This window comes from Oncorhynchus keta, chromosome 19 (assembly GCF_023373465.1).
Source record: "Oncorhynchus keta strain PuntledgeMale-10-30-2019 chromosome 19, Oket_V2, whole genome shotgun sequence".
Lineage (NCBI taxonomy): Eukaryota > Metazoa > Chordata > Actinopteri > Salmoniformes > Salmonidae > Oncorhynchus > Oncorhynchus keta.
The window spans coordinates 85,213,809-85,232,924 of record NC_068439.1 but is presented as its reverse complement, the minus strand read 5'-3'; the positions used below and the strand labels follow the sequence as shown (position 1 = coordinate 85,232,924).

Sequence of the window (19,116 nt, the reverse complement as noted above, 5' to 3'; positions counted from 1 at the left end):
GAGAGATGGGTGTTTACAGTATTATAACACCCCTGGAGAGAGAGATGGGTGTTTACAGTATTATAACACCCCTGGAGAGAGAGATGGGTGTTTACAGTATTATAACACCCCTGGAGAGAGAGATGGGTGTTTACAGTATTATAACACCCTGGAGAGAGAGATGGGTGTTTACAGTATTATAACACCCCTGGAGAGAGAGATGGGTGTTTACAGTATTATAACACCCTGTTTACAGAGAGAGAGATGGGTGTTTACAGTATTATAACACCCCTGGAGAGAGAGAGAGATGAGAGAGAGGGTGTTTACAGTATTATAACACCCCTGGAGAGAGAGATGGGTGTTTACAGTATTATAACACCCCTGGAGAGAGAGATGGGTGTTTACAGTATTATAACACCCCTGGAGAGAGAGATGGGTGTTTACAGTATTATAACACCCCTGGAGAGAGAGATGGGTGTTTACAGTATTATAACACCCCTGGAGAGAGAGATGGGTGTTTACAGTATTATAACACCCCTGAGAGAGAGAGATGGGTGTTTACAGTATTATAACACCCTGGAGAGAGAGATGGGTGTTTACAGTATTATAACACCCCTGGAGAGAGAGATGGGTGTTTACAGTATTATAACACCCCTGGAGAGAGAGATGGGTGTTTACAGTATTATAACACCCCTGGAGAGAGAGATGGGTGTTTACAGTATTATAACACCCCTGGAGAGAGAGATGGGTGTTTACAGTATTATAACACCCCTGGAGAGAGAGATGGGTGTTTACAGTATTATAACACCCCTGGAGAGAGAGATGGGTGTTTACAGTATTATAACACCCCTGAGAGAGAGATGGGTGTTTACAGTATTATAACACCCTGGAGAGAGATGGGTGTTTACAGTATTATAACACCCCTGAGAGAGAGATGGGTGTTTACAGTATTATAACACCCCCTTTACAGTATTATAACACCCCTGAGAGAGATGGGTGTTTACAGTATTATAACACCCCTGGAGAGAGATGGGTGTTTACAGTATTATAAACAGGTTTATGGAAGGTGGGGTTCAAAATAATTGAAAGAGATGGGTGTTTACAGTATTATAACACCCTGAGGTGTTTACAGTATTATAAATAGATGAATGTTTACAGTATTATACACACCCTGGAGAGAGAGATGGGTGTTTACAGTATTATAACACCCTGGAGAGAGAGATGGGTGTTTACAGTATTATAACACAAATGCTTGTCTAGAGATGGCTGTAAAGCATATTATAATATCTGAGATGAGATGGGTGTTTACAAAAGGCTAAGCTGTGTCTCAATATAGAGATTTGTGATTTTCATGAATAGGAATATTTTCTAGGGATATTTATGTCCGTTGCGTTATGCTAATTAGTGTCAGGCGATGATTACTCTCCCGGATCCGGGATGGGGAGTCACAAGAATAAGGGTTCCACTTGTGTTTCTGATGGTTCTAACTCACCACAGAGAACTTCCCGTCTCCGAACCACATGACCCAGCGTGTTCCCTCTGCTGCACGGCTCCTCCCACTCATCACCCAGGAGACGATGCGCCCAGGCCACCAGGAGAACCCACGCAGCTTCCCGAACACCAGACAGCCCAAACCAAACCCTCTACCATCCTATTATAAACACATGGTATACAGTATATCACCAGACAGACCAAACCCTCTACCATACTATTATAAACACATGGTATACAGTATATCACCAGACAGACCAAACCCTACCATCCTATTATAAACATATATAATACATTATAACACCAGACAGACCAAACCCCCTACCATCCTATTATAAACACATGGTATACAGTATATCACCAGACAGACCAAACCCCCTACCATCCTATTATAAACACATGGTATACAGTATAACACCAGACAGACCAAACCCCCTACCATCCTATTATAAACACATGGTATACAGTATAACACCAGACAGACCAAACTGAACCTCCTAGGTTTATAAACACATGCTATACAGTATATCATAGACAGACCAAATGCCTCTAGCCATCCTATTTTGAAAATCTGAGATGACAGGGTGATTAACAACAGGCTAAACCTGTGTCTCAATATATTTCATTTGTGATTTTCAGTATGAATAGGAATATTTTCAGGGATATTTACACATGCGTATGCTAATTAGTGTCAGGCAGATTAAACCCCCGGATCCGGGATGGGGAGTCACAAGAATAAACACATGGTATACATGGTTCTAACTCACCACAGAGAAACCCCTACCATCTATTATAACCACATGACCCAGCAGTATATCACCAGACAGACCAAACCTCCCACCATCACCCATTATAAACACACCAGGATACAGTAACACCAGACAGCCCAAACCAAACCCTCTACCATCCTATTATAAACACATGGTATACAGTATATCACCAGACAGACCAAACCCCCTACCATCCTATTATAAACACATGGTATACAGTATATCACCAGACAGACCAAACCCCTACCATCCTATTATAAACACATGGTATACAGTATATCACCAGACAGACCAAACCCTCTACCATCCTATTATAAACACATGGTATACAGTATATCACCAGACAGACCAAACCCCCTACCATCCTATTATAAACACATGGTATACAGTATATCACCAGACAGACCAAACCCCCTACCATCCTATTATAAACACATGGTATACAGTATATCACCAGACAGACCAAACCCTCTACCATCCTATTATAAACACATGGTATACAGTATATCACCAGACAGACCAAACCTCCTACCAAACCTCCGACCATCCTATTATAAACACATGGTCCTCGTGCTCCTAGACCTTAGTGCTGCTTTTGATACCATCAATCACCACATTCTTTTGGAGAGATTGGAAACCCAAATTGGTCTACACAGACATGTTCTGGCCTGGTTTAGATCTTATTTGTCGGAAAGATATCAGTTTGTCTCTGTGAATGGTTTGTCCTCTGACAAATCAACTGTAAATATCGGTGTTCCTCAAGGTTCCGTTTTAGGACCACTATTGTTTTCACTATATATTTTACCTCTTGGGGATGTTATTCGAAAACATAATGTTAACTTTCACTGCTATGCGGATGACACACAGCTGTACATTTCAATGAAACATGGTGAAGCCCCAAAATTGCCCTCGCTAGAAGCATGTGTTTCAGACATAAGGAAGTGGATGGCTGCAAAATTTCTACTTTTAAACTCGGACAAAACAGAGATGCTTGTTCTAGGTCCCAAGAAACAAAGAGATATTCTGTTGAATCTGACAATTAATCTTAATGGTTGTACATTCGTCTCAAATAAAACTGTGAAGGACCTCGGCGTTACTCTGGACCCTGATCTCTCTTTTGAAGAACATATCAAGACCATTTCAAGGAGAGCTTTTTTCCATCTACGTAACATTGCAAAAATCAGAAACTTTCTGTCCAAAAATGATGCAGAAAAATGTATCCATGCTTTTGTCACTTCTAGGTTAGACTACTGCAATGCTCTACTTTCCGGCTACCCGGATAAAGCACTAAATAAACTTCAGTTAGTGCTAAATACGGCTGCTAGAATCCTGACGAGAACCAAAACTTTTTATCATATTACCCCAGTGCTAGCCTCTCTACACTGGCTTCCTGTCAAAGCAAGGGCTGATTTCAAGGTTTTACTGCTAACCGACAAAGCATTACATGGGCTTGCTCCTACCTATCTCTCTGATTTGGACCTGCCGTACATACCTACACGTACGCTACGGTCACAAGACGCAGGCCTCCTAATTGTCCGTAGAATTTCTTAGCAAACAGCTGGAGGCAGGGCTTTCTCCTATGGAGCACCATTTTTATGGAACAGTCTGCCTACACATGTCAGAGACACAAACTCGTTCTCAACCTTTAAGTCTTTACTGAAGACTCATCTCTTCAGTGGGTCATATGATTGAGTGTAGTCTGGCCCAGGAGTGGGAAGGTGAACGGAAAGGCTCTGGAGCAACGAACCGCCCTTGCTGTCTCTGCCTGGCCGGTTCCCCTCTTTCCACTGGGATTCTCTGCCTCTAACCCTCTTACAAGGGCAGAGTCACTGGCTTGCTGGGGCTCTTTCATGCCATCCCTGGAGGAGGTGCGTCACCTGAGTGGGTTGATTCACTGATGTGGTCATCCTGTCTGGGTTGGCGCCCCTCCCTTGGTTTGTGCCATGGCGGAGATCTTTGTGGGATATACTCAGCTTTGTCTCAGGATGGTAAGTTGGTGGTTGAAGATATCCCTCTAGTGGTGTGGGGGCTGTGCTTTGGCAAAGTGTGTGGGGTTATATCCTTCCTGTTTGGCCCTGTCCGGGGGTGTCCTCGGATGGGGCCACAGTGTCTCCTGACCCCTCCTGTCTCAGCCTCCAGTATTTATGCTGCAGTAGTTTATGTGTCGGGGGGCTAGGGTCAGTTTGTTATATCTGGAGTACTTCTCCTGTCCTATCCGGTGTCCTGTGTGAATTTAAGTATGCTCTCTCTAATTCTTTCTTTCTTTCTCTCTCTCGGAGGACCTGAGCCCTAGGACCATGCCTCAGGACTACCTGGCATGATGACTCCTTGCTGTCCCCAGTCCACCTGACCGTGCTGCTGCTCCAGTTTCAACTGTTCTGCCTTCTTATTAATCGATCATGCTGGTCATTTATGAACATTTGAACATCTTGGCCATGTTCTGTTATAATCTCCACCCGGCACAGCCAGAAGAGGACTGGCCACCCCACATAGCCTGGTTCCTCTCTAGGTTTCTTCCTAGGTTTTGGCCTTTCTAGGGAGTTTTTCCTAGCCACCGTGCTTCTATACCTGCATTGCTTGCAGTTTGGGGTTTCAGGCTGGGTTTCTGTACAGGTTTGAGATATCAGCTGATGTACGAAGGGCTATATAAATACATTTGATTTGATTTGATTTGACATGGTATACAGTATATCACCAGACAGACCAAACCCTCTACCATCCTATTATAAACACATGGTATACAGTATAACACCAGACAGACCAAACCCCTACCATCCTATTATAAACACATGGTATACAGTATAACACCAGACAGACCAAACCCCCTACCATCCTATTATAAACACATGGTATACAGTATAACACCAGACAGACCAAACCCTCTACCATCCTATTATAAACACATGGTATACAGTATATCACCAGACAGACCAAACCCCTACCATCCTATTATAAACACATGGTATACAGTATATCACCAGACAGACCAAACCCTCTACCATCCTATTATAAACACATGGTATACAGTATATCAACAGACAGACCAAACCCCCTACCATCCTATTATAAACACATGGTATACAGTATATCACCAGACAGACCAAACCCCCTACCATCCTATTATAAACACATGGTATACAGTATATCACCAGACAGACCAAACCCTATACCATCCTATTATAAACACATGGTATACAGTATATCACCAGACAGACCAAACCTCCTACCATACTATTATAAACACATGGTATACAGTATATCACCAGACAGACCAAACCTCCTACCATCCTAGGTCGTCATTGTAAATGAGAATTTGTTCTTAAGTGACTTGCCTAGTTAAATAGCGGTTACAATTTTTTTATACAATTACCTTGTACTCTGAATCTCTGGGTGTGGCCCGGTGGCCCCTGGCAACAGGCTCTGGCGTCATGGCGATGGTGGGAGAGGCGGGGTCAGTGTCTTGCTGGGGTGTGGGAGTGGCTAAACTGGCTGCTGGCTCCTCCTCCTTCTGAAACTCTGGCTCTGATAGGTTCTCCATCACGCTCATCACATCCTCTTGGTGGGCCCGCATCTCAGCCTGAAGAACACACATTATGAAAGTCATAAACACCTAGTATACACTGTATAAAACTTCAAGGAAACTCTTTCCTAGACACAATCCCTGATTTGATGTCATCAGTGTAGATGAAAGGGAGGAGACAGATTAAATCCACTTCAATCAGTGTAGATGAAAGGGAGGAGACAGGTTAAAGAAGGATTATGAAGCCATGAGTCATTTAAGACATGGATTGTGTATGTGTGCTATTCAGAGGATGAATAGGCAAGACAAGTGCCTTTGAACAGGGTATGGTAGGTGCCAGGCACACTGGTTTGAGTGTGTTAAGAATTGCAACGCTGCTTTTCTCGCTCAACAGTTTCCTGTGTGTATCAAGAATGGTCCACCACCCAAAGGACATCCAGCCAACTTGACACAACTGTGGGAATTATTGAAGTCAAAATGCGCCAGCATCCCTGTGGAACGCTTTTGACACCTTGTAGAGTCCACGCCCCGAACAATTGAAACTGTTCTGACCAACTTGCCAAAACTATTGTTTGTTAACAAGAAATCTGTGGAGTGGTTGAAAAACAAGATTTAATGACTCCAACCTAAGTGTATGTAAACTTCTGACTTCAACTGTTTCAAAGAATTTGCGAGGGCACTAGAACAAGTCTGCAGCACCCGGCCTCACCCTACTAGAATCTGAAGTCAAATGTCTACTGTTTGCTGAACATCTGGTGCTTCTGTCACCAACCAAGGAGGGCCTACAGCAGCTCCTAGATCTTCTCCACAGAATCTGCCAGACCTGGGCCCTGACAGTAAATCTCAGTAAGACAAAAAATAATGGCGTTCCAAAAAAGGTCCAGTTGCCAGGACCACAAATACAAATTTCATCTGGACACCGTTACCCTGGAGCAAACAGAAAACTATAGATACCTCGTCCTAAACATCAGCGCCACAGGTAACTTACACAAATCAGTGAATGATCTGAGAGACAAAAAAATGTTTAAAAAATATATAAAAAATATACAACTGATAGGATTGATAAAGCATGGGCATGGGCGTGGGCATGGGCATGGGAGTGGGCATGGGCGTGGGCATGGGAGTGGGCATGGGCTACTGGGCATGGGCATGGGCGTGGGCATGGGAATGGGCATGGGCTACTGGGCATGGGCGTGGGGATGGGCTACTGGGCATGGGCATGGGCGTGGGCATGGGAGTGGGCATGGGCGTGGGCATGGGAGTGGGCATGGGCTACTGGGCATGAGCATGGGCTACTGGGCATGGGACTGGGCATGAGCATGGGCTACTGGGCTGGGCGTGGGCATGGGTGGGCATGGGGGCTACTGGGCACTGGGCTGGGCTGGGCTACTGGGCATGGGGGCTACTGGGCATGGGTGGGCTACTGGGCTGGGCATGGGACATGGGCATGGGCGTGGGCATGGGCTACTGGGCATGGGCACTGGGCATGGGCATGGGCATGGGCTACTGGGCTACTGGGCTACTGAGTTTTTGTGGGCATGGGCGTGGGCGTGGGCGTGGGCTACTGGGCATACTGGGCTACTGGGCATTTGGGCGTGGGCATGGGCTACTGGGCTACTGGGCTACTGGGCATGGGCTACTGGGCTGGGCTGGGCTACTGGGCATGGGCTACTGGGCGTGGCCGTGGTCGTGGGCGTGGGCTACTGGGCTACTGAGTTTTTCTGCAAAAAGATCAAATAACATTTTCTACAAGGGCTTATATACAGGATACTAACTCAAGATCAAAACTGGGCTTTATTCCAAATCACAAGTCCATACATGGGTAAAACCTTGATGGCTACTTTGGGACAAAATTACCTGAATGGGACTATTACTACTGGGCAAGGATTATCAAGAAGCGTGGGCGTGGGCTACTGGGCGTGGGCTAAAAAACTGAGTTTTTCTGCAAAAAACAAACCAAAACTCTTATATACAGGATACTAACTCAAGATCAAAACCTTTATCCAAATCACAAGTCCGGTAAAACAAAATACCTGAATGGACATCAAGGATTATCAGAAAAAAAACTTCCAACACAAAACTGAGTGAACCAAAACTGAGTGAACCCAAAAATGTAACCTTTTGGGATATAGGGCAGCATTTTCACTTTTGGATGAATAGCTGCCCAGAGTGAACTGATCCAACTCTGTCCCAGATGCTAATATATGCATATTATTATTAGTATTGATAGAAAACACTCTGAAGTTTCTAAAACTGCTTGAATGATGTCTGAGTATAACAGAACTCATATGGCAGGCGAAAACCTGAGAAAAATTCAACCAGGAAGTGGGACATCTGAGGTTTGTAGTTTTTCAAAGCTTGGCCTACCGAATACACATTGAGATATGGATGAGGTTGCACTTCCTAGGGCTTCCACTAGATGTCAACCGTCTTTTGAAACTTGAATGAGGATTCTACTATAAAGGAGGGGCTCATGAGACCTCTTTGAGTCAGTGGTCTGGCAGAGAGCCTTGGTCTCATGACGCGCGCTCCCGACAGAGTTACTTCTCGTTCCAGTGCTTTTTCTGAAGACAAAGGAATTCTCCGGTTGGAACATTTGATGTTTTATGTTAAAAACATCCTAACGATTGATTCCATACATCGTTTGACATGTTTCTAAAGGTCTGTAACGGAACTTTTCAAGTTTTTGTCTGGAGGAAGTGCCTGCGCCTCATGAAGATGGATTACTGGGCTGAACACGCTAACAACAACAAGTGGTTATTTGGACATAAATGATGGAACATTATGAAAAAAATCAGTCATTAATTGTCAAACTGGGATTCCTGGGAGTGCCTTCTGATGAAGATCATCAAAGGTAAGTGAATATTTATGGTGTTGTTTCTAACTTTGTTAATTCCAAAATGGCGGATATTCCTCTGGCTGTTTTGGGCTCTGAGCGCCGTTCTCAGATTATGCTTTTTCCGTAAGTAAAAAAAAAAAATGTGACACAGCGGTTGCATTAAGGAGAAGTCAATCTTTAATTCTGTGAATAACAGTTGTATCTTTTATCAATGTTTATTATGAGTATTTCTGCACAATCACCGGATGTTTTGGAATCAAAACAATACTGCATGTAAGGCGCCAATGTAAACGGAGATGTTTTTATATAAATATGCACATTATCGAACACAACATACATGTATTATGTAACATGATGTCCTATGAGTGTCATCTGATGAAGATCATCAAAGGTTAGTGATTCATTTTATATTTTATTCTGCTTTTTGTGACTTCTATCTTTGGCTGGGAAAATGGCTGTGTTTTCTCAACTTGGCGGTGATCCAACATAATCATATGTTGTGCTTTAGCTGTAAAGCATTTTTTAAATCGGACACGATGGGTAGATTAATAACAAGATGTTTATCTTTCATTTGCTGTATTGGACTTGTTAATGTGTGAAAGTTACATATTTCAAAAAAAAAATTTGAATTTCGTGTGCTGCCTTTTCAGGAGAATGTTGTCGAAAGGTTCAAGACAATTATCTCTAGGTACTTTTCTTATACAAAGCCTATAAATAAGGATATGAAGCTACCAAGCTGCTAGGAAAGAAACTGACTGAAATTAGCATTGAAGTGTGAAGTGAGAGGTGTGAAAACTCTTGAGCCTAACAATTTGAGGAGAGTTTCACAGCCCCCCAAATGCAGAGGCTTTCACAGCCTCCCCCCCCATCTGTGCAGAGGTCATTACAATACAGTACCCCATCTCTATTTTTAGCTGATATGCAACCAGGATACTTCAGTTGTAAATTACCTCTATAAGAAACAATATTGTTGCTTAGATCACATCAGAAGATATCCTCCTCAGAATCTCCAAAATACAACAGCCTCAGGACAACTTTGCTTGGATGTCATATTTTACCTTTATAAAGGACCATTCGCCCAAACTGAAAAGAGTTAGCTAACAACCTCCCTTTCCACGTGGAAAAGATGGTGTACAGAGACTTGCTAGCTACGTTAGCTAGCTAGCTGGGATTTTCTACAAGGAATCTGCCTCCCACAAAAAGCTTCTCTCAAGTGGGTGTGACACCTAATCCTGCTGCCGACTGCACTGCTGCTTGGATTCCACCTGGCGATCTATTCACCGTCTGCCCTGACCTGTCTCCCCCTGTCTGGTACATGTACTCCCCCCTCTCTCCCGAGCTTTGCTCCAGCACACTAGCGCTGTTGGGGCGAGTGACTCTAAATTTACAAGTCGTTAATATTTTTCTCTGGTGCTTTATGCTATTGTTGATGATGATCTTGCTTTTTTACCCAACCGTGTGACAGACTGTTTGTTCCCACCCTCGGGACTCTGACTCTCTATTGGTTACACAGACTGTTTGTTCCCACACTCGGGACTCTGACTCTCTATTGGTTACACAGACTCTTGGCCTCCCATCCTATTCTAACCACCTCTTGACGGCTTTGTACAATATAATCTTGTTGCCATCTGAAGCACATTCAGATGTCATAAATCAGCACTGCAGAGCTCTCCCTGTCCTCTGCCGTGCCCTGATTGTATTACTGCTGATGATATCTGGAAATGTGCATGTTCACCCTGGCCCATCTACTGTTGGTAGCCCCAATTCTGACTTGTGCTCTGATATCGGTTTCACTGATTTCTGCTCTCGTAAAATCCTGGGTTTTCTGTCGGAGAAAAGTCGGAGTCAGAGGCCGAGCCTTCTTATGTCTCTACTCCTCCCGTTACGGGGTCTGAGACGCCGAAGCTTCCCACCATGAGCTCTGACAAAATGAGCTCTGACAAAGTCATTGGCGAGTCCATTACCCGCAGTATTAGACTTAAATGAATAATCCAGGGATCATACATTGTTTACTAGGGGGCAGGGCTACTGACGTTAAGGCTAATCTGAAGATGGTGCTGGCTAATGCTAAAACTGGCGAGTGTAGAGAGTATAGGGATATTGTTATCCACGTCGGCACCTACAGTGTTAGGATGAAACAGTCAGAGATCACCAAGCGCAACATAGTTTCAGCGTGTAAATAAGCTAGAAAGATGTGTCGGTATCAAGTAATTGTCTCTGGCCCCCTCCCAGTTAGGGGGAGTGATGAGCTCTACAGCAGAGTCTCACAACTCAATCGCTGGTTGAAAACTGTTTTCTGCCCCTCACAAAAGATAGAATTTGTAGATAATTGGCCCTCTTTCTGGGACTCACCCACAAACAGGACCAAACCTGACCTGCTGAGGAGTGACGGACTCCATCCTAGCTGGAGGGGTGCTCTCATCTTATCTACCAACATAGACAGGGCTCTGGGTCATGAAGTGGAACGACATTTATTGGATATTTCAAACTTTTTTAACAATCAAAAACTGAAAAATTGGGCGTGCAAAATTTGTAGCGCCACCTTTTGCTGCGATTACAGCAATAAGTCGCTTGGGGTATGTCTCTATCAGTTTTGCACATCGAGAGACTGACATTTTTTTCCCATTCCTCCTTGCAAAACAGCTCGAGCTCAGTGAGGTTGGATGGAGAGCATTTGTGAACAGCAGTTTTCAGTTCTTTCCACAGATTCTCGATTGGATTCAGATCTGGACTTTGACTTGGCCATTCTAACACCTGGATATGTTTATTTTTGAACCATTCCATTGTAGATTTTGCTTTATGTTTTGGATCATTGTCTTGTTGGAAGACAAATCTCCGTCCCAGTCTCAGGTCTTTTGCAGACTCCATCAGGTTTTCTTCCAGAATGGTCCTGTATTTGGCTACATCCATCTTCCCATCAATTTGAACCATCTTCCCTGTCCCTGCTGAAGACAAGCAAGCCCAAACCATGATGCTGCCACCACCATGTTTGACAGTGGGGATGGTGTGTTCAGGGTGATGAGCTGTGTTGCTTTTACGCCAAACATAACGTTTTGCATTGTTGCCAAAAAGTTAAATTTTGGTTTCATCTGACCAGAGCACCTTCTTCCACATGTTTGGTGTGTCTCCCAGGTGGCTTGTGGCAAATGTTAAACGACACTTTTTATGGATATCTTTAAGAAATGGCTTTCTTCTTGCCACTCTTCCATAAAGGCCACATTTGTGCAATATATGACTGATTGTTGTCCTATGGACAGAGTCTCCCAAATCAGCTGTAGATCTCTGCAGTTCATCCAGATTGATCATGGGCCTCTTGGCTGCATCTCTGATCAGTCTTCTCCTTGTATGAGCTGAAAGTTTAGAGGGACGGCCAGGTCTTGGTAGATTTGCAGTGGTCTGATACTCCTTCCATTTCAATATTATCGCTTGCACAGTGCTCCTTGGGATGTTTAAAGCTTGGGAAATCTTTTTGTATCCAAATCCGGCTTTAAACTTCTTCACAACAGTATCTCGGACCTACCTGGTGTGTTCCTTGTTCTTCATGATGCTCTCTGCGCTTTTAAAGGACCTCTGAGACTATCACAGTGCAGGTGCATTTATACGGAGACATGATTACACACAGGTGGATTGTATTTATCATCATTAGTCATTTAGGTCAACATTGGATCATTCAGAGATCCTCACTGAACTTCCAGAGAGAGTTTGCTGCACTGAAAGTAAAGGGGCTGAATAATTTTGCACGCCCAATTTTTCAGTTTTTGATTTGTTAAAAAAGTTTCAAATATCCAATAAATGTCGTTCCACTTCATGATTGTGTCCCACTTGTTGATTCTTCACAAAAAAATACAGTTTTATATCTTAAAGTTTGAAGACTTAAATGTAGCAAAAGGTCCCAAAGTTCAAGGGGGCCAAATACTTTCGCAAGGCACTGTATTTAACTTTCACACATTAACAAGTCCAATACCTCAAATGAAAGATAAACATCTTGTTCATCTACCCATCATGTCCGATTTTTTAAATGTTTTACAGCGAAAACACAACTTATATTTATGTTAGACCACCACCAAATCAATGGGAAAACCCAGCCATTTTTTCCAGCCAAAGACAGAGTCACAAAAGCAGGATTAGAGATAAAATGAATCAATAACCTTTTGAAAATCTTCATCAGACGACACTCATATAACATGTTACACAATACATTTACGTTTTGTTCGATAATATGCATATTTATATCCACAAATCTCAGTTTACATTGACGCCATGTTCAGAACTGCCTCCAAAATATCCGGAGGAATTATAGAAAGCTACGCCACATAACAGAAATACTCATCATAAACTTTGACTAAAGATACATGTTCTACATATAATTAAATATACACTGGTTCTTAATGCAACCGCTGTGTCAGAATGTTTTTAAACGTTACGGAAAAAGCCTAACATTGCAATAATCTGAGACGGCGCTCAGACGTAAAAGTATTTCTCCGCCATGTTGGAGTCAACAGAAATACGAAATTACATCATAAATATTCCCTTACCTTTGATGATCTTTCATCAGATTGCAGTGCAAGGAGTCCTAGTTCCACAATAAATCGTTGTTTTGTTCCACAGGAAAATGGCATTCTGTCTGGACACTGACTATTTCCCCTCCCATTCGGTCAAAGTTCCCAGCAAATGCTCCATTCCACTTTCTACTGAATGAGGACATCTAGTGGAAGGCGTAGGAAATGCTTCCAGATCCATATCTTGTTGGGACAGGAGGGGCGATGACGTCAAAGTTGCCCCACATTCAGAAGTTCACTCCTTGTTTGGAAGATTGCCTGCCCTATGAGTTCTGTTATACTCACAGACATAATTCAAACAGTTTTAGAAACTTCAGAGTGTTTTCTATCCAATAGTAATAATAATATGCATATATTAGCAATCTAGGACAGAGTTTGATGCAGTTCACTAGGGGCACGCAATTCATCCAAAGTGAAAATACTGCCCCCTATCCTCAACAAGTTTTAAAACATTAAACAATGAATTTAAAGTACACTTTTAATAAGTGTATTGACTTAAGATATAATAGAAAATCCATCTGGTATTTGAAGTATGTTAGGTGAATTTTTGGGATATTGAAGTATACTGTAAAAAATAGATATAATTTTTTTGCTGCCTAACAAAGTCACACACACACACATACACCACCCCACCTCCCCTTCCCCAAAACTTGTGTAAATATTGGATTATAAATTGTGCCTTCCTGCATTATACTTATGCTAAAATCTTTATTATATTCTACTGCCATTTACAACGATGTATACAGTACAACTAATACAACTTGGAAATTCATACTGATCAGAATAACAACATGTTTCCCTTACACACCAGACATCAGAGCTCAGAAACTCTCTCTCTCTGTCTGTAGTTGGTCAGTAGTGAGGTGTGTGATTTACACAGACAACTATTTGACTGAACATGTGTTCTGATGAAACGCACACACAAACTCTCCCTCCCCTGTCTGTGCAGTTTGAGCAGGTAGTCAATATATTGGGTTGTGAATGAGAAGACTGTATTGTAGAGGACTGAGACCACAGCTGGCTGCAATACTACACCACTGTATCTGGAACTAGTTAACCTCACACACACACACACACACGTAAGTACTCTCAATCCCTCCCTCTCTCTCTCCCTCCTCTTCCTTTCTCTCTCCCTCTCTCTCTCTCTCTCTCTCTCTCTCTCTCCCTTTCCTCCCTCTCTCACTTCCTCCTCCCTCTCTCTCCCCTCTCTCTCTCTCTCTCCCTTTCCTCCCTCTCTCACTTCCTCCTCTTCCTTTCTCTCTCCCTCTCTCTCTCTCTCTCCCTTTCCTCCCTCTCTCACTTCCTCCTCTTCCTTTCTCTCTCCCTCTCTCTCTCTCTCTCCCTTTCCTCCCTCTCTCACTTCCTCCTCCCTCTCTCTCCCTCTCTCTCTCTCTCTCCCTTTCCTCCCTCTCTCACTTCCTCCTCCTCCTCTCTCCCTCTCTCTCTCTCTCTCCCTTTCCTCCCTCTCACTTCCTCCTCCTCCTTTCTCTCTCCCTCTCTCTCTCTCTCTCCCTTTCCTCCCTCTCTCACTTCCTCCTCTTCCTTTCTCTCTCCCTCTCTCTCTCTCTCTCCCTTTCCTCTCTCTCTCACTTCCTCCTCCCTCTCTCTCCTACCTCTCTACTCCAGCGGTTGATCCACTTGTCTCTCTGTCTCCTGCTGACGTAAAAAGGATCTCCAGCCTGAAAGGTTTCTCTGGGAACCGGCCTTCTGCGCAGCCTGCTGCCTTCCCCCTGCACACACACACGCACCCACGTTAGCTACTCTGTCTGTCTGTCTGTCTGTCTGTCTGCCTGTCTGCCTGTCTGCCTGTCTGCCTGTCTGTCTGCCTGTCTGCCTGTTTGCCTGTCTGTCTGTCTGTCTGTCTGTCTGTCTGTCTGTCTGCCTGCCTGCCTGTCTGTCTGTCTGTCTGTCTGTCTGTCTGTCTGTCTGCCTGTCTGTCTGCCTGCCTGTCTGTCTGTCTGTCTGTCTGTCTGTCTGTCTGTCTGTCTGTCTGTCTGTCTCTCTCTCTGCCTGCCTGTCTGCCTGTCTGTCTGTCTGTCTGTCTGTCTGTCTGTCTGTCTGTCTGTCTGTCTCTCTCTCTCTCTCTCTCTCTCTCTCTCTGTCTGCCTGTCTGTCTGTCTGTCTGTCTGTCTGTCTGTCTGCCTGCCTGTCTGTCTGTCTGTCTGTCTGTCTGTCTGTCTCTCTCTCTCTCTCTCTGTCTGTCTGTCTGTCTGTCTGTCTGTCTGTCTGTCTGTCTGTCTGTCTGTCTGTCTGTCTGTCTGCCTGCCTGCCTGTCTGTCTGTCTGTCTGTCTGTCTGCCTGTCTGCCTGTCTGCCTGTTTGCCTGTCTGTTGTTGCTGAATGACCATCTTATTGTTATACAGGCACGCTAAGTGGAGTCCTTGCCTCCATGTTGGGGTCCTTCGGCTCCAGAGGCTCCATTTTCCGCCTGCCACGTTTCCTGCGAGGGGAGGGGTCAACTTCCTCTGGGGGTGTGGGGGGTGCCATCTCACACGAGTCCTGGAGAGAGAGAGAGAGAGACAGAGGTTGAAAAATAAAGACTGAACTTTAACCAATGACCACTATCAAATAACAGGGTTTTAATAATCAGGTGAGTGCTTCTGTGAGTGTGATAGTTTTAACACCAGACTGAGACTGCCTCATATTAACAACAGCTATTTAACAACAGTGTTCAATGAGGATAGATGATATTAGCACTACAACAGTGTTCAATGAGGATAGATGATATTAGCGCTACAACAGTGTTCAATGAGGATAGATGCTATTAGCGCTACAACAGTGTTCAATGAGGATAGATGATATTAGCACTACAACAGTGTTCAATGAGGATAGATGCTATTAGCGCTACAACAGTGTTCAATGAGGATAGATGCTATTAGTGTTACAACAGTGTTCAATGAGGATAGATGATATTAGCACTACAACAGTGTTCAATGAGGATAGATGCTATTAGCGCTACAACAGTGTTCAATGAGGATAGATGATATTAGCGCTACAACAGTGTTCAATGAGGATAGATGATATTAGCGCTACAACAGTGTTCAATGAGGATAGATGATATTAGCGCTACAACAGTGTTCAATGAGGATAGATGCTATTAGTGTTACAACAGTGTTCAATGAGGATAGATGATATTAGCACTACAACAGTGTTCAATGAGGATAGATGATATTAGCACTACAACAGTGTTCAATGAGGATAGATGATATTAGCACTACAACAGTGTTCAATGAGGATAGATGATATTAGCGCTACAACAGTGTTCAATGAGGATAGATGATATTAGTGTTACAACAGTGTTCAATGAGGATAGATGATATTAGCACTACAACAGTGTTCAATGAGGATAGATGATATTAGCGCTACAACAGTGTTCAATGAGGATAGATGCTATTAGCGCTACAACAGTGTTCAATGAGGATAGATGATATTAGCGCTACAACAGTGTTCAATGAGGATAGATGCTATTAGCGCTACAACAGTGTTCAATGAGGATAGATGATATTAGCGCTACAACAGTGTTCAATGAGGATAGATGATATTAGCGCTACAACAGTGTTCAATGAGGATAGATGATATTAGCGCTACAACAGTGTTCAATGAGGATAGATGATATTAGCGCTACAACAGTGTTCAATCAAGCTAGCTGCTATTAGCGATACAACAGTGTTCAATGAAGCTAGCTGCTATTAGCATTACCTGTTCAATGAAGCTAAATTATATTAGCGTTACAACAGTGTTCAATGTAGCCAGTTGCTATTAGCATTACAATAGTGTGCAATGAAGCAAACTGCTTTTTAGCGTTACAACAGTGTTCAATTAATCTAGCTGCTATTAGTGTTAGAACTGAGTTCAATTAAACCTATTGCTATTACCATTAGGCCACTGTGTTAGTACAAAACATTTTCTAATGAAGCTAACCATGTAATGCTAAAATAGCATGGTGTGTTTAATAAAGCAAGCCATTCATAAAATCACGACCAAGTTAAACAAGGTGCTAATATTATGCTAGGCTGCTAACAGGCTAGCTGGGTTTAATGATCCTATCAGCTAATCAGATCACTGTGTTAAAACAACAGTATCTAACATGTGACAAATACAATTTGATTTGATAACTAGCATACTGAAACAACACTGTATTTAATGATGCTAGACTGCTCTAACAGTCTAGCAGTTTTTATAGGTGTCGCTAACAAGCAAGCAGGTTAGTTTATAGGCGTGTCGCTAGCAGGCTAACGGGATAGAAGGCTAACAGGCTTCCAGGCTAACAGGCTAAGTTTATAGGTGTGTCGTTAAGGAGTCTGTTAGTCCTGAGCTCAAAGGCTACACTAATGAGCTCTCACAGACTCACAGACCATAATGAACAGGTGAGAAGCTCCATAAAACACAATAAACAGTGGAGACCATGTGCCCCTGGAAACACACACACAACCAACACACACACACACACACACACACACACACACACACACACACACACACACACACACACACACACACACACACACACACACACACACACACACACACACACACACACACACACACACAACCATAACACACACACACACACACACACACACACACACACACACACACACACACACACACACACACACACACACACACACACACACACACACACACACACACACACACACACACACACACACACACACACACACACACACACACACATTATCTTTCTCCATTCTCATCTCACACACTGGTACTGGTACACATTGCAGCAAGAAACCTCATGTAAGCTTCAAGAAATATTGCCTATTCTTTAGCTCAGTAGGCGAACATGACTGGCTGAGATAATGAGTGGGCTGGACATGCTGATAGATGAGTTCAGATTGGTCTGCCATGTAGCAGGCTTCTGTCTATAATATAAGCTGGTCAGTATGTGTAAGTAATCCTTTCTAATACAGATTTATTTTGAAAGACCTCACAAAGTAGAACTTCATTAGTGTTGCTCTCCACTTTCTGGAGGACCGAGTTTTGAAATCAGTGAAATTAGAGTATGATAGCTAAGGAGATGGAGAAAATTCTGGCATTTGATTTGCAAATATGCAGACAGAGTTGGTCCTTCTGTGGCTCAGTTGGTAGAGCATGGCGCTTGTAACGCCAGGGTAGTGGGTTCGATTCCCGGGACCACCCATACGTAGAATGTATGCACACATGACTGTAAGTCGCTTTGGATAAAAGCGTCAGCTAAATGGCATATATTATTATTATCACACAGAAGGCTGTCGTATAAAACACCTGTCCGGATTACATCTTCAAACTAAGGGCAACCATGGCCTCCGTGACAGAGAGGGAGAGTCCATCCATGTATTTGTGTAAGAGAGTCTAGCAAGCTACAGTCTCAGTTATTACACGCTTCTAATTTTGTCACAAAGTAGTTTTAATTTCAAGTTAAAGTGTACTGTTCGCTAGCTAGCTAACGTTAGCTGGTTGGTTAGCTAGCTAACATTACATGTATGATCAGTGTAGTAATATTATTCGTATCTCAGAGCCATTTCTATTGCTGGTTATATCCTAACGTTAGCTGTCTAACATTGAACCTGGTTGGTTAGCTACCTGCAGATTCATGCAGGGTAGTAATGTTATGAGTTGGGATTATAGTTCATTGTTTAGCTAGCTACATGTCTAAACAAAATACTACTATTTCAATAGAATGTTTATGATGTCACTGCGACAACTGTTGATAGACGTAGCTGGTAAATTTGCTCTGGCTATCTACTCTGATTTCAGAGCACACTCATCTGTGTGTGCCAGAGCGCAGAATAACTGACGCATTTCTGAATGTTCAACATGAACATGAATGTGTCAGTAAACGTTGGCAAAAAAGCGTTTGTCAGCAGCATAGTTGCAATCACCAACGCTCTGGATAACATAAAAACAGCCTAACCAGCTCTGCTAGGGGGAGTAAAATGGCCAACGTTAGCCAGTT

The 19,116-nt window shown here is 43.3% G+C and overlaps 1 protein-coding gene across 5 annotated transcripts in view; it reads right to left on the bottom strand.

Annotated features, from left to right (window-relative positions):
• The window catches only part of LOC118375661 (DNA (cytosine-5)-methyltransferase 3A-like), an 84,870-nt gene that overhangs the window by 49,738 nt on the left and 16,016 nt on the right, over positions 1 to 19,116 (bottom strand). For 3 of the 5 annotated variants that reach the window (XM_052471673.1, XM_052471675.1, XM_052471674.1), the window contains 4 exons: positions 15,543 to 15,656; positions 14,772 to 14,888; positions 5,611 to 5,817; positions 1,472 to 1,630 (listed from right to left, as the gene is read on the bottom strand). In XM_052471673.1, coding sequence (XP_052327633.1) covers positions 1,472 to 1,630; positions 5,611 to 5,817; positions 14,772 to 14,888; positions 15,543 to 15,656 — 597 coding nt within the window. The remainder of the gene's footprint in view (positions 1 to 1,471; positions 1,631 to 5,610; positions 5,818 to 14,771; positions 14,889 to 15,542; positions 15,657 to 19,116) is intronic. The other 2 variants (XM_052471676.1, XM_052471677.1) reach the window with 1 other exon arrangement.